A 16,462-nucleotide genomic window follows, 5' to 3' on the forward strand; every position below is an offset into this window, starting at 1 on the left:
GATTTCTGTTACATTACATAAGTAATGGTTGAAATGAAAATAAAGGAAAAAATGCAACTGAATTTTAAATTTGTATAATGTTATTTGATTTATCTACATAATAATGACATAATTTTTGTTACTGGCGTTTCCAATTCTTATATCACACACATTTCATACTCTGCATTAAGTTATTGCTAGAATTTGTGTTTTTAATATTGATAGGTTTCTATTTTTCAATCTGTAGCATACTTAAGGGCATCTCATGACATCCAGGGATTCGCGGAATTCTATTTCAAGACCACTGCTATGTGAAGAAATGAAAAAGTACTAGCAAACGAAACATTTAAATAATTTTTTTACTTCATTTTTCAAGAGATTAAAATCTTATAAAAATTTATTAAATGTTTTTTTTTTCTTAAAATTGTCTGGTATATTATAAAAAATAATTTATTTTACGACAAATATCCCAATTTAAAAATAAATCTGTTTCACATTTTTATATAATGAAAATACATTCTTTTTTTATTTATAGTTATTAAAATTTTCATTCTGACCATTTTTTTTTGCAGTAACTGTCAATTTACATGGTGTCATAGTTACATGGCAAATGTAATTATATTCGTCATGAGAATCCTTTGAGCATGCCATTGAATTGTTCTGTAAATTCGTTCCTTTTTGCTCTCCTTTTTTTGTGCGGAAACTATTTCAAATTAAATAAGTGCTTTGAATTTATTAATATCTAAATTATCAAGAGTTAAAGCTATTTATTATTGACTCAAAAATATAAAGAAAAATAGTATTAATTTCGGTCTTACATTTCAAAAAGTAGAAACTCATTTTATGCTACTGCACATTTGATGAGGAATTCTTCTAGATTTTTGTAAAAAAAAAGTATCAATTTCAGATTCTAATTCCTGGAAGGATTTTTAAATCGTTTTCTTATAACTGCATGAAACATTTAAACAATTTGGAAAGAGGAAAAGAGATGTAAATTAAAAAAAAATTTTTCATTATCATTAAAACTAAAATAAAAACAAATCTTTTTCTTTCAAATATCAAAAAAGGCAACTTTGAAAATACTTGAATATATATATGTAACAAATGGTATGAAGAGAAAGTCCTGACATTTTTTTTAATTTGTTAATCGAAGAAAAATGAGTTATCGTTTCCATCAAACGTGTCTTTAACTAATTAAATCAATAATTTAATTCCTAATAATATTGACTAAAAAAATTCAAAATAATTTTTTTTTGGAACTTTAATGCCTATCAATCGAAGTATAACTTGTTGAGAATACTTTAAATTCGGCAATTTTTAGATGCAGTTTCATCATAAAATTTACGTTACAAAGGCTATAAAATTATTATAATTATAAAAAAATATGGCAATAAAATCCATTACAAAAATAATTATGTATCAAATGCTTAATAGAATTTAACAACTTGAAGTTTAAACAACGATTAAAAATCCTCTAAAACCCTCTGTTAAAATTTAAAATTCCAAGAATCAGTAGAAGAATTGATTGAAACCTGTACTAAAAGATACGTACGAAATTCTAAATGATCTAGAAACCTCCGATCTGTTGTGTAACCAATCGAACGGATAGTGGCGAACTTGGCGATTTTTCCTTTCCCTTGGCGACATCCTCCGGAACATTTCATCGCCCAAGACGTTCTGATCGCAGTAACCCTGATCCGAGGTACCATCTTGCCCAGCTGATCGGAAGAGAATTCTCCTCATCTAAATCACGTCTCTCTAATTCTTCCACATTCTAGCATTCCATGAACAAAGCCGATTGATTCTAAAGACAATTTCTATCGTGAAATCATCGGTATATTCTATTCTGACTACAGAGAAGTAAGGAGTGCTAGCCAGTTGGTGTTAATAGTTCAGCGTGAATTGTCAACTGGTCACTTCTGCCTGGATATTTCACGGTATATCCCGGATGGTGTGGGATTTAGAGTATATTTCCTGCTCTGCGGCAGTGTGGTGATGCACACTGAGTGTGTTTTGAATAATGTGCAGTGTGTGACGCAATGAAAACATCTATAATGTAATCGAGTATGTGTAGGTACTGTTTTACTTCGTTACTGCAACCGGCGCAGTGCTTTGGAGCTATGGAGGTAAAAATTTGACAATGTGTTCGTAGTTACTTCATGTAAATTATGATCTGCAGTTTATTTCATATAGCCGGAGAGGAAGAAATTACCTAATATAGTTTCAGAAATGAACTGGAATATCATTTAATTATGAACTTTTCTGGCTGTTTGTTTTTTAGCCTATAACGTCAGTTTCAGATACTGTTATATCACATGTGATGAGATTCTATTAATTGTTTCGATACACCTATACTGAATTATTATTATCGAAAGTAATAAAGAGAACTTAAGTTTATCGAATAATATCATTAAAATTACATTTACTCTAGAATTATTACATCAATAATTCTGAAGTTTGAAATTAATTTATCATATCAAATCCTTTTTCAAAAACTAAAACTAACCCTATATATTACTATATAGAGGTGATAATTATTTGTTTGACTCAAAGTAAAGAAGTTAATGTTATTTTAATTAGCAGCAGCTAATAAAATTCATTAATTTGGAACATAAGAAAAAGAATCTTTAAACCAGAAACTTACTGCTTGTTATTACTTCGCAGAATACCAACAGCTAACTAGCTATAAGAAATAGAACATTATACTTATCATTCGCAAAAACAGTTATCAATATAACTGAATAATTCGATATACTTGATGAAATATTAGTAGAGCAATTTCAACAATCAACTTGGTTGTTCTTCACACACCTGCTAGATCATTCCAATAACCATAAGAACTTAGGACAAATTTGTAGAGATCAGCTCAAAGATTTAGAATCTTGGAAATTCTTATCTCTTAGAGAAACTATTACGATTCCTTTTAATATTTTATGGGAACTATGATATAAAGTCACACATTATCATCAGAAACAGCATTCGAGAAGACCGAACAATGGATCCATCGCCACCAGAAGAAAGGAACAACTCTGGCGTCAAGAGTCCAGTGACCCTCCAGATCTCAATGGCCACCAGCAGTCCAGACGACAGCATTCCCTCCACTCCTAGAGTGCCCTCTCCGAATTTCAGGACTTCTAACAATAGCCTGAATCTGGAAGACCCAAGACATCTCCTGGGAGTGTCCAACATGAGGAATCTGTCGGTGGACTCTTCATCATCGTCCGGCAGTGATCCGGCCACATCTGCAGGCATCTCTGGCAGTAGATCAAACTGTTGTTCCCCTTCCAGGTCCCCTGTGCCCCCCAGTAGTCCTCAAGGACCAAGATTCAAGCTGGTGTACGAAGGACTGGTGCATGTGTGTCGTCTGAACCATACCAGAACAGTCATCAGCAAGTTGTTGAGTTCCAGATTTCTGAGAAGATGGGAAGGTCATCATGTGATTTTGGATGACAACTTCATCACTTCGAGAAATGTGAGTATACAAAACAATTTTTTAAAATTTATTTAAATACAATATTTCCTCAAAAGCACAAAGATACTGAAGAGTACTGAATAATATTTATAATATTGTAAAATATTATAGAATACCGGTTATTATTTTATAATATTGGGCAATATTGTAAAATCTTATAGAATACCGGTTATTATTTTATAATATTGGGCAATATTGTAAAATATTATAGAATACCGGTTATTATTTTATAATATTGGGCAATATTGTGCAATATTATTGTTCTGCCTAAGTTTTGTAATATTTTGCTTTTATGTTTTGATGGGGAGAATTTTCTTCATATTAGTGTGATTTTATATCAAGTGATTATTTTTTTTAATATTCATGCTAAACATTGCTGTTTTGTAAACTTTTATAGCAAAATTTCTATAGTTAACAGGTTGTCGGCCGTGTGTAATTGAATTTTTTGAAATTTATATTCTTATGTTCAGAATTTTACTGTTTATGAGGTAATTAGTTAGCACCTTTGTCATTTCCTTAGAGAAACGCATCATATAATTATATATTTGTTAAATCTACATCTACTCTATGTTAAGGGAGATACTATTACAAAATGAAAACGAATCATTTACACTGAAATTTCAGACCCAGCACAGACTGCGAAACATTATCGATTCTTATTAAAGAAAACTACATATAAAGTTCTTGATATCCTTTTTAGAAATTATCCTTTTTAGTATCTAAGAGATGAAGATTTTAGAGATAATTTTTTCAATAGTGGATATCTGACGGTTTTTATTATGACCTTACTGTCTACCTGTTAGGCCTTATTTAGAGCATCTGTTAATAGGCACATTTCTGGTTCATATCTAATATTTAAATTATGAATTAAAAAGTGTTGACTATATCAGTTTTTTTATGACCTTACTGTCTACCTTTTAGGCCTTATTTAGAGCATCTGTTAATGGGCATATTTCTGGCTCATATCTAATATTTAAATTATGAATTAAAAAGTGTTGCCTATATCAGTTTTTTTATGACCTTACTGTCTACCTTTTAGGCCTTATTTAGAGCATCTGTTAATGGGCATATTTCTGGCTCATATCTAATATTTAAATTATGAATAAAAATGTGTTGCCTATATCAGTTTTTTTATGACCTTACAGTCTACCTGTTAGGCCTTATTTAGAGCATCTGTTAAGAGGCATATTTCTGGCTCATATCTAATATTTAAATTATGAATAAAAATGTGTTGCCTATATCAGTTTTTTTATGACCTTACAGTCTACCTGTTAGGCCTTATTTAGAGCATCTGTTAAGAGGCATATTTCTGGCTCATATCTAATATTTAAATTATGAATAAAAATGTGTTGCCTATATCAGTTTTTTTATGACCTTACTGTCTACCTGTTTGGCCTTATTTAGAGCATCTGTTAATAAGTATATTTCTGGCTCATATCTAATATTTAAATTATGAATTAAAAAGTGTTGCCTATATCAGCTTTTTTATGACCTTACTGTCTACCTGTTAGGCCTTATTTAGAGCATATGTTAATAGGCATATTTCTGGCTCATATCTAATATTTAAATTATGAATTAAAAAGTTTTGCCTATATCAAAATGTGTTATTTACCATTTTAATTTTTCCACCTGTTAGAATTCATATTTCTGATTCAAATCTAATATTTGAATGAGTAATAAAATTGAAAAATATATTATCTACATCAATATGTGTTATTTATAATTTTCACTTATTAACAGTTAACTTGCATATACCTGGATAACCTAATATTTAAACAGCGAAGTGAATGATGTTGTCTATATCAGTTTATTATTCTGAAGAATTTTTATCAGAGTGCAATATGGGCGCAACACATAGCATCATATCTTCATTCTATGCATATCTATATCACATTTTTCAATTTGGTAATTTTCTCAAGATTTCTTAAATATGGATTTCTTATAAATTCTTAAATATAATTCTTCCAAGATTATCATTAAATTGTAGTGCTCTGTAATTAAAAGCAAATAAAATATCATTCATGTGAAGGATGTCAATTCCAAATCCATGGAATGTAACTATCGCTTTGCATTTCATTTGAATCATTGAAGTTATACGCTTTTTTGCATGCATCAAGTTATTGCTGATAAAACCAAACCATTATTTTTGTGGTTATTTTAATTTGTATTGCTTCATTAGAATTTTAAGTGTAATTAATCTCTCGAACTGTCTACCTGTTACAATATCTGCAAACTTGGAAAATACATATGGTACGAATATTTCGTGGAAGAAACTGATATATAGGGCAGAAAATTACATAACTGTCACATAACTATCAGCGTAACCACACAAATTGTGTAGTGATTATCTATGTTTAATTAGCTAATGTGTTAATTACTTAAGTAATACATTACTCACTATGTTGTTTAGTTATTAGCGCGAAATGTATAAGTAACAGACATTTCATTATCTTGTATATACAAAACTTTCATTTCATAAATAATGTAGTCAATTCAGCATAGTATACTTTTGATTTTGAAAACTATCAGTAAAATAAAAGTAATTAATTAAATAAAATATTTAATTTTTAATACTGAATTAAAACTTATGCATTTATTTCTACGTACATACTTATAACTACATATACTTATACATTACACCAATAGTAATATTTTAGTAAGAATAGAATGGAATTATATAAAAGGAAAACAAAATTAATATAGCTTTATTTTATTCGATACAGTTATTTGAGTTTTTTCTTATTAACTTAAATTTGAATCTTAGTATAATATTTTGTGGAAGATATTGTTGAGTAAGTTTCCTAGAGCCATTGTGAATATGAAGAGTCCAATTGTTAATTCCATTATTTCCGTGGGTTGGAAGTCAATCGGTTTTCTGCTGCATCCTCAATTTTTGTTGGCTAATGCGTATTTAGTTTGCAATTACAGGTTTGAATCATATCACATTATTTTCGTTGCTTTTTAAAAATATTTTCACATATCTAGGTATCACAAAATGTTTCTCAATAAATTATTCAATATTTAGTAATATTACAATTCTTTTTTAGTATAAAACAAGATTGTACAATATATATGTGCTGTTGGAGTATTTGTAGAAGTTGCTTTCCCGCGCCATCTTTGCACATCGACAATATGTTTGATTTTAAAATCTCTATTTCAAATAATTATATTATTGATTTTTAAATCTGTATTTCTGATAGTTTCTTTTTTTTTGGGGGGGGGGGGTTAAATCTGTATTTCAGATAGTTCCATTTGGGATCTTTAACTCTATATTTGACATAGTTTTATTTTTGTGTCTTAAATTTGTATTTGAGACAGTTTAATTTTTGATTTTTAAATCAATATTTGAACCATTTTGGGGTTTTAAATTTGTATTTGAACTAGGTAGTAGATAGCAGGTATAAAATTTCTATTTAAGATTAGTTTGATCTTTAAATTTGTATTTCAGATAGTTTAATTTTTGATTTTTAAATCTTTATTTCAGATAGTTTAATTTTTTTAAATTTTAAATCTGTATTTCAGATAATTCCAGTTTTAACCTTTAAATTTGCATTTCAGATAGTTTCATTCTTTATTTTTAAATTTGCGTTTCAGATAGTTTAATTCTTTATTTTTAAATTTGCATTTCAGATAATTTAATTCTTTATTTTTAAATTTGCATTTCAGATAATTTCCTTTTTTAAATTTTAAATCTGCACTTCAGATAGTTCCATTTTTGATTTTTAAATCTATATTTTGGATAGCTTTTTATTTTTGGGTTCGAAATTTGTATTTGATATAGTTTCATTTTTGAGTTTGAAATTTTTATTTGAGATAGTTTTATTTTTAATCTTTAAATTTGTATTTCAGACAGTTATGTTTTTTATTTTTAAATTTATATTTCAACTAATTCCAATTTTGATTTTTAACTCTGCATTTCAGATAGTTTCACTTTTTTATTTTTAAATCTGCACTTAAGATATTTTATTTTTGATCTTTAAATATATATTTTGGATAGTTTTATTTTGAGTTTGAAATTTGTATTTAAGATAAGTTTCATTTTTTATTTTTTAATTTGTATTTCAGATCATTCTGTTTTTTTATTTTTAAATCTGCATTTCAGATAGTTTCATTATTTTCTTTTTATTTTTATATCCGCACTTCAGATAGTTTCATTTTTGATTTTTGGATCTGCATTTCAGCTGGTTACATTTCTGATTTTTAAATCTGTATTTAAAATGGTTTCATTTTTGTGTTTTAAATTTATATTTGAGATAGTTTCAGTTTTGATCTTTAAATTAGTATTTCGAATAGTTATATTTTTTTATTTTTAAACTTATATTTCATATAGTTTAATTTTTGATTTCTAAATATATCTGTCAGATAGTTTCATTTCTGATTTTTAAACCTATATTTCAGATAGTTTCTTTTTTGATTTTTCAATCTGTATTTCACAGTTAGGAACAATTAATTTAAAAGGAACAATCCCTTCGACATATGGAATATGTCGAATATATATGTTTGTGTTTAATGATGAATGTCCAAAATAAAAATTGACATCTAATCAGGACTGTAAATCCATGGTTCAAGGAATTAAATAGTTTTTACATTATTAGGAATTTCGAATAAATATATTTGGATTTAACGGTGATTATTGGAAATGTAAAAAAAATGTTTAATAGTATACAGGAATTAAAAAATTGAGTTCCAATTAAATGAATTTAATAAACTCATTCCAGCAATAACGGAAAATTAATTAATATTAATACAGACAACAATACTTTATTGTTTTTTTTCCACTCGCCAAAGACTTTTTTTTTGGACTTTGGAACAAAGGAAATAAATTTTATTAGATTTTTAATAAAAATATTAAACGTTTCAGATTTCAACACAAAGCATCTAGATGTGCAATTGTTTTAGACCTCTGAAATCTCGGGTATTAAGCTGGGTAAACAACTTTATGCCTTATTTATGTTATATACATTTGCATTCTTAGAAAGTAAGAAGAATGTGAAAAATCTGAGAATCTCTAAAATAAATAACAGAAATTGTTATGCCCTTAAGCAGAGATTTTTTTCATACATAACTTTAGAAGCTTTAGCGAGTAAATTATACACCAGTTATTTATGTTTGCTTTCTTAGAAATTTAAAAAAGAGTGGGAATAACCTATTTAAATACAGATAAAATGATAAAATAAAATTTAAAAACTGACTTTGAAAAGACGCCTTTTTCTGTACACTACAAAGTAGAATATAATTATTTTTAATCAAATTTATGGTGGTTTAAGCAAAAGCATACATGCTTTTGCGCGCTGATGAAAAAACTTTTGAGAAATTTCGAATTTTTGTCACCTTTGTAAAATATTTCATATTTCAATGAATATTTTAAATTTTCTCTTTTTATGTTATTTATTGGGATTAAATTTTTTTTCTTGCATTGTTTTCATTGCTTCACGCTTTTACTATTTTATTCTGACATAACTTTTTTATTAAAAATATTCAAAATATTATTTAAACCCTAATAAAGTTGTATTCTCCAAAAATTTATTTTTTATTATTTTTCACTCATTAGCAATTTTTTATTGCAGATTTCATTATTATAAATATTATGGAATGTTGTGACGATTTTTATCTTAAATTCACTACTAGATGGCGTGCGTCATATGGAATCAAAATTTATTTTTTAACTTATAGTTAATTTTTGCAAATATTAAAATATTGTGTTGTTACTGAAAAAAATCTCTAAGAAATTTCAGAATTTTAATATGGAGTATTAAATGGATAATGAATATGGAATATTGAATGGATATTTAGTATTAATTGGATAAACAAGTGATTACAAAATACCATTTTTACAAGCCTGGTACAGGTTAAAATAAATGATAGTCTGTTTAAAGTTTAGTGAGAGAGTAGAAATAAATATTTCGACAATCGCGAATATATCAAAAGAAAATTATTAAAATCTGTGCAAATTCAATTTTCAGTTAAATCAAAAAGTTTGGAAGATATTATTTTAACCCTTTCTAGGGCCGTGAGTAGTATGCTTCTCACCAAATTTATCAATTTTTGTATGAATTCATGTAGGTTGACATAAGTTGTCAACAAAAAGTTTTTTAGAAAGACAGAAACTTAGATGATTTAGTTCTTTATTTTACACAAAATGATGTGCCTTGATTTGATACTTAATTATTAATTAACCAAATTAATTAATTAATCAAATTAAATTTATCTAATAAGCTAAATGAATCCCTTTTCTTATTCTAATTTCAAGCCTAAAAATATTTTAACATAATATGACTAGAAAAAAAATAGTCCTTTAAAGGGTTAAAGAAAATGAATTTTGTTATATTCATTTGATCCGCTTTAAATTATAAATATTATTTATTATCAGGTCGTTAACACTCTTCACAAGGGTCATGCGACTAAATGCAAAATGTTTTTAACAAAACATTTAAATATAAAAGAATTTCTGTAATAATGCTATGTAATATTCATAAAAATAAGGATGCAATGTAGAATGACTAGTTAGCAGGTGTAACGTAAGAAACGAGGCAAAGCAGTCGAGTGTATTGTAACTAGTAAGGAGACGGACGTTAATTAGCAATTGAAGAATAGCTCTCATAAGAAGTATTCTGTTCATCATCTATTCATGAACACATTCATAAGAGCTATTCTATTCATCATCTATTCATGAACATATTCACAAGAATTATTCTATTCATCATTTATTCATAAGAACTATTCTATTAATAGAATCAAGCAATTGAAGATGTGCTAATAAGGAGAGATTGGGAGGGGGGGTGATGTGTCACACTCGACACTATGTATCTTTTACACTTGTTATTTTATTGCAACTCTCTTTCATACTTTTCTACCTCTCATCAAATGCGCTTGTCGATCTAAGATCAAAGTTTAACCACCAACTCGTCAGACACAGTAAATTTATGGATAGAGAAATTTCTTTCTCTTCTATCTAAAACAATAGTAGAGAAATATTTTCCATCTTCTCTCTAAAATAAAAAAAGAAAAGAAAAAGGAATAAATTGAAAATAAAAGATTCCCTATTTATAATAGAATTTTATTTATCTGATGAAAAGAATATCAGGGTGGAATTATATGAAATAGAAATGGGGGAGGGATAAATTTTTAAAGGAAAATGTTTCTAAAAAGCAGTATCTCCTGTTATTTCTATATTTCAAGTTATATCGAGAATATTGATAGGCAACTAAAATCGTCTGCATTGTATCATTAAAATAAATTCAAAATAATAATAAAATAGTTTTCAAAGGCTAAGTAATTAGGTTGTACTTTAAAAAAAGATTTGTTTGTAAGCTGTTTCCATAAGATGTTTTCTAGCTGCAGTATCAAGCTATCTCATAAAATTCATCACGTCTGTATTTGAGAGTCCCACTTCAAGAATATTTTAATGACCTTTCCCTTCACTATGCCCAGTTCATCGTTTCCAAGTTGGACTGTTTCATGCCCAATCATTTTATACCATTCACCATTTCTCATCTGTTCATGAACATATTCATAAGAACTATTCTATTCATGAAGACATTCACTATTCATCATCTATTTATGAACAAATTCATAAGAGCTATTCTACTCATCGTCTATTCATGAACATATTCATAAAAACTATTCTATTCATGAACACATTTATAAGAGCTATTCTATTCATCATCTATTCATGAACATATTCATAAGAGCTATTCTATTCATGAACACATTCATAAGAGCTATTCTATTCATGAAGACATTCATAAGAGCTATTCTATTCATCATCTATTTATGTACAAATTCATAAGAGCTATTCTATTCATCATCTATTCATGAACATATTCATAAGAATTATTCTATTCATCATTTATTCATGAAAATATTCATAAGAACTTTTCTATTTATCATCTATTCAAGAATATAGAGAAATTCATTGTCACAGGGATCTAATTAAGAGTCGGCTGGTAGCACTCATAATGTGGCAACGTAACGGTTGATCATAAGTAACGAAATTAAAATCCACGTGACATGAATGTAGTAACTAAATGAACTTTAGGATTTAAAATAAATTCAGATTATTGTGTGTTTTTTTTATTGTTAGCGAAATTCGCTGAAAGAAGCAATTGAAAAAATTACGTGAGCGATTTTATAGTTTTCCAAAGATAAGTTAAGATATCTTTATAAATTATAACATATTTGAATAAAAAAATCATATATTAAATAATGAGTTTATTTATATTATAACCAGCCACCTTTGGCGATAAGCTGGTTTGCCAAGTGGTGGTTTAAATTTCAATTAAGTATTTTATATAATTTAGTCTTAATGACTTCCTCAATAAAATGTTTTTAAGTTTCAAATTTTGATAATTCCATAATATTGTAGAAGACTTACACTGTTCTTTTCATTTGTATTATGAATCTCCTTAGTTCCTATCATCACTTTTTAAATTTTAATTTTAATGAAACGAAAGATGAATCCACTTTAACTAATATAAAAGCCTTTTTATTGAAACCAAGCATTTTTTTTAAAAATAGAGTTCAGAAAATAAAATCGTTTGGCATTGAAGTTTTATGTATGCCACATAATACTTTTTTTAAAAATATATGCAATATTTCGGACGATTATTCAATATAAATTTCTCTGATTCAAAATAAAATTAAGTCTACTGCGATTAGAAAATAAATATTAAGAGATTAGAATGGTAATATAATTTCTATACCCAACTATATTACAGGAAACAGAAGAAATATTTATAAATGAAAGCAGTATAATTTTTATTTATTTTTCGTTTAGAAGTTTAATTTAATTTTTAAATAAAATTAAGTTTACTGCAATAAGAAAGTAAATATCAAGTGTTTAGAACGAAAATATAATTTCTATACCAAACTATATAACAACAAAAAACAGCAATAATTATAAATTAACGTAGTATAATTTTTTTCTCCTTCAGTGGTTACATGTGAAGTTAAACTTGAATTATAAGTATAAACAAATTTCACAAGCTATGAAAACACAGTTTAAACCAATAGCTATTTATTACCAAAAAAAAGTCATATCTTCATACTTTAATCTTCTACAATGGCAGGAAAAAAACCCAAGTTGAAATATTTATATCAGCAATAAATACAATTTTTTTTTATAACAGTGAAATAAATATATTATTCGTAAAATGCACTTAAATTATTTTTAAATTAATTAAAAATTGATTTTAAAAATTTGAACTACTATTGAATTGAATCAGTGGGGAAAAAAACCAATCTTCTGAATTTTAAAATGATATAAAAATATTTTTTGTGCTGGAAGGATTTCGAAAATTATGGTTGAAAAAAACCGAAATTTTAAATTTGTAATGAATAACTTTAATTAAAATTTTTAAAAATCGTTTTGAAGTGCATACTTTCATCTTCTAATGTAAAATATGAAATTTAATATTTCCTACTGTGTAATCCTTCAATGTGTGTGTTTGTGCTCTACAAGCCGGTCTATTTGACCAGGAGTTATAAAATTCGGCTCTTCAATTCTTTGGAAGGTGGAAATGTGTATCTTGGAGATATTTGCCGAGATTTTAATTAAGAACTTGAACGAAATTATGAATTTTTTCACCTTAACTTTAAAAAAAAGTAGTGCCAAATAAAATTGTTTTTACTTCATCTGGAAATTATAAATATTGTATTATCAATTACAGCAAATTTTGTATCGTATAAATTTTTCTAATTTTAAATTTTGAAAATTATTTTTATAGCAGTTGCATTACTCTATTTTATCTTTTGGATAACAGATGGCGATACCTGATTTGGTACGCATCCCATAGTGCATTGCGATTGTAATTATAATGAGATGTGATGCTGTTCTGTTACGAGGTGCGCGCGTTAATGTCTTATCTTTCGTGTTTGTGTTTGTTTTGTGTGAAATGTGATCATTAAAGAAATGTTCCCGAAAACATATGTCCTCTTGCTTCAATTACACGGGTCATACACATCTTCATTCCACCACATTTTTAGAGTATTTTAAACAATAAATTTCATGGATGAAATAAAAATCAAACTTTTTTTCATTGTTGTCGTTAATATTTCTACTCAGCTTTTCAACTTTTTTCTCATTGATGATAATCAAGTTACGAAGGTTGAACAGGTTTGTTGAACAGGTTGTTGAATAGTTTAAGGTTTCCTTTTAATAAAAGTTATAAATTTTTTTTATACTTTTACTTCCGGTTTAACTATAAGGTTTCCTTTTAATAATAGTTATAAATTTTTTTATGCTTTTAATTCCGGTTTAACTTAAGAATGAAGAAAGAGTGGGAAGTCTTATAAAAGGCATTTAATTTTAAACGGTGGTTTTCTTTCTTCCAATATTATTGAATGGATAAAGGTGAGAGAAAACTAGGAGAATGCCTAGCACAATGAACAGAGTGGTGTAAGGCTTCTAAAATTGTATGAGTCATTGTCACAGTCAGCGAGTATGAACTAACTTCGATGTTTAAAAATATTTCACTGAAGGAAGTCAACAACTTTCAATCAATTTTTGATGAAAGAGCCATTTTAATTTTTTTTTATTTGTAATGAACTTTTTTATCTAAAAAGCATCCCACCTCTTTTTTTATTTTTGGTCTCATTGTTATTTATTTTCTGTCTACAGAATTAACTTCATGTTATGTGAAAGTTTTCTGATTTTTCAAACATTATTTCCCAGAAGAAATTTATACCCAAGGAATTTTCTCTATTTGTTGCCCAATAACTTATTTCTAAAATATTCGAGATAGATATATATTTTTATTGGAGAAAGTGGTCTAAATGAAATAAATAATACTATTTTTTTTATTTCATTCTGTAAATATATTTCTGAAAAAATCAGAAACTATGAATCATGTTCAGTAAAATATTTTTGATACACTAACTTTTAAGTAAAAAAAAAAGTTTTAATCTTTTGCTACCATATAGGATCGAGGCATGAAATATTATTTTAAGACAATAAACAATTTCATTATTTTTGGTCCATATGGGCAGTGATAGCGTATCTTCTTTGTGAAGGTGAAAAGAGTGATCTAAAAGCTCATTTTTATAAAATAGTATAACTTAGTCGGTTTTAGGTGTAAAATATCGAAAGTTTATTTTTATTTAAAATGCTGTTGTGTCGAGAATATTTTATTTATTATTACTCTTAAAAGTGTGGGTTTATATAAAAATTATTAAAAATATTGATATAAGAATTTTTTATCCATTAATAATCCATTAGAAGATATATTGACTCAAATTCCATGAAATATAATTTTTTACTTCATTTAAATCACTTTTTATTAGATACACATGCCCATTTGTGATGGTATGGAATTCCACAAAATATAATTCTTTACTTTATTTAGACCACTTTTTTTATTAGATGCATATACCTATTTGTGATAGCATAAAATTCCACAAAATATAATTCTTTACTTTATTTAGACTACTTTTTTTATTAGATGCATATACCTATTTGTGATAGCATAAAATTCCACAAAATATAATTCTTTACTTTATTTAGACCACTATTTTATTAGATACATATGCTTATTTGTAATAGTATAGGATTCCACAAAATATAATTCCTTACTTTATTTAGCGCTTTTTTTTATTCGATATATATGCCTATTTGTGATGATATAGAATTCCACAAAATATAATTCGTCACTTTATTCAAACCATTTATTTATATTAGACGTATATGCCAATTTTTAATGGTATAGAATTTAGCTGTTAAACCCCGGTTCAAATGTATATACTAAATATTATATAAATAATATGGATTATTGAATTGATGATATATCTATACATTAACATCTTACGGAAACGTTTTTTGCATTCATTTTTCAAGAAAATATATTTTTCATATTTATTTCATTTCATACCGACATGCTCTGACAATTACAGTTCTCTTGGTTTAGCTTTTAAAGAGAGTTAGCTTAATCTTTTAGATTCAACTCTTTTCAATGAAATGACAACACGTTGACAAATTCTAATTTTTCTCGTGCACGCGTAACGTTCCCTTTTCTATTTTAGGTAAACATTATAGTTGCTCTGTAATTACTAGTAAATTTTATAAATAAAGTAAAGGTAAATGAATCAAGATAATACATTAGTAAAAAATTATCTTGATATGTATTTTCAAACTAGAGGTTCGAAACTGTTTTCCTTTTTTTTCCTTCTTATTTTTTTAGATTATTCGATAAAACTATATTTCTTTTAGAAACAGAAAGCTGACAGTCTGAATGTTTTTCTATCTAAACAAGCTTCTCTAGCTTCGATTTCCTAATTTACTTTCCCAGTATGGCATGTTTAATATTTAGCTTGCCGTGCAGGAAATCGTATATGTATTTTGAATCAATACATCTTTCTATTGATTAATTACAATATTATTAAAATCTTACACAAATCTACAGTCTTTATGTCTGGTTACATATCAAATTTCTTCCATCAACTTCGAGCTATGGTGTTCACATACACATGGCCAAACAAGCAAAAAAAAAAAAAACAGACGTTAGACTTTTGTTTGTTTGTTCCAAAATTTAATAATCATCCATATTTTTAATTCTCGTTTGTTGGAAAAATGATCAAAATAGTTATCGCATTCAAATACATTAGAAAAAACAGATGTACAAATAATCAATCCAGGAATAAATTTCATTTAAAATTTATTATACATCTACAGATCTGTAGATAATATTAGTTGCCGAAATTCATCCATCCATCTCAGTAATTTTTTTTTATGTTCATATGAGCATGGATGGTCAGACTCCACATCTACAATGTGAGTTACACCTGCCGTTTTGGAAATAAGATTAATTGCCATCTTTTATTTACGCATCTCAATGATTTATAGTGTTCACATAAATATGACCGGATAGATTTCCCGTCGGAAGTATGACACGCATCAAAAATTGTAATATAAGAATATTGATCTTGTTGATTTATAATGTTTACACAAACGTAGGAGAGGGACTTTCAGTCCAAAATATAAAACATATTAACGATTTACATATAAAACATAATGACGAA

The 16,462-nt window shown here is 27.0% G+C and overlaps 1 protein-coding gene across 1 annotated transcript in view; it reads left to right on the forward strand.

The window, feature by feature from the left end:
• Nucleotides 1-2,545: 2,545 nt before the first annotated feature.
• Nucleotides 2,546-16,462, forward strand: part of LOC129988474 (C-Maf-inducing protein-like) — a 113,890-nt gene continuing 99,973 nt past the window's right edge. Inside the window, exon 1 of the mRNA XM_056096708.1 lies at nt 2,546-3,451. Coding sequence (XP_055952683.1) covers nt 2,975-3,451 — 477 coding nt within the window. The 5' untranslated portion in view covers nt 2,546-2,974. The remainder of the gene's footprint in view (nt 3,452-16,462) is intronic.

Source organism: Argiope bruennichi, chromosome 10 (assembly GCF_947563725.1).
Source record: "Argiope bruennichi chromosome 10, qqArgBrue1.1, whole genome shotgun sequence".
Classification (NCBI taxonomy): Eukaryota; Metazoa; Arthropoda; class Arachnida; order Araneae; family Araneidae; genus Argiope; species Argiope bruennichi.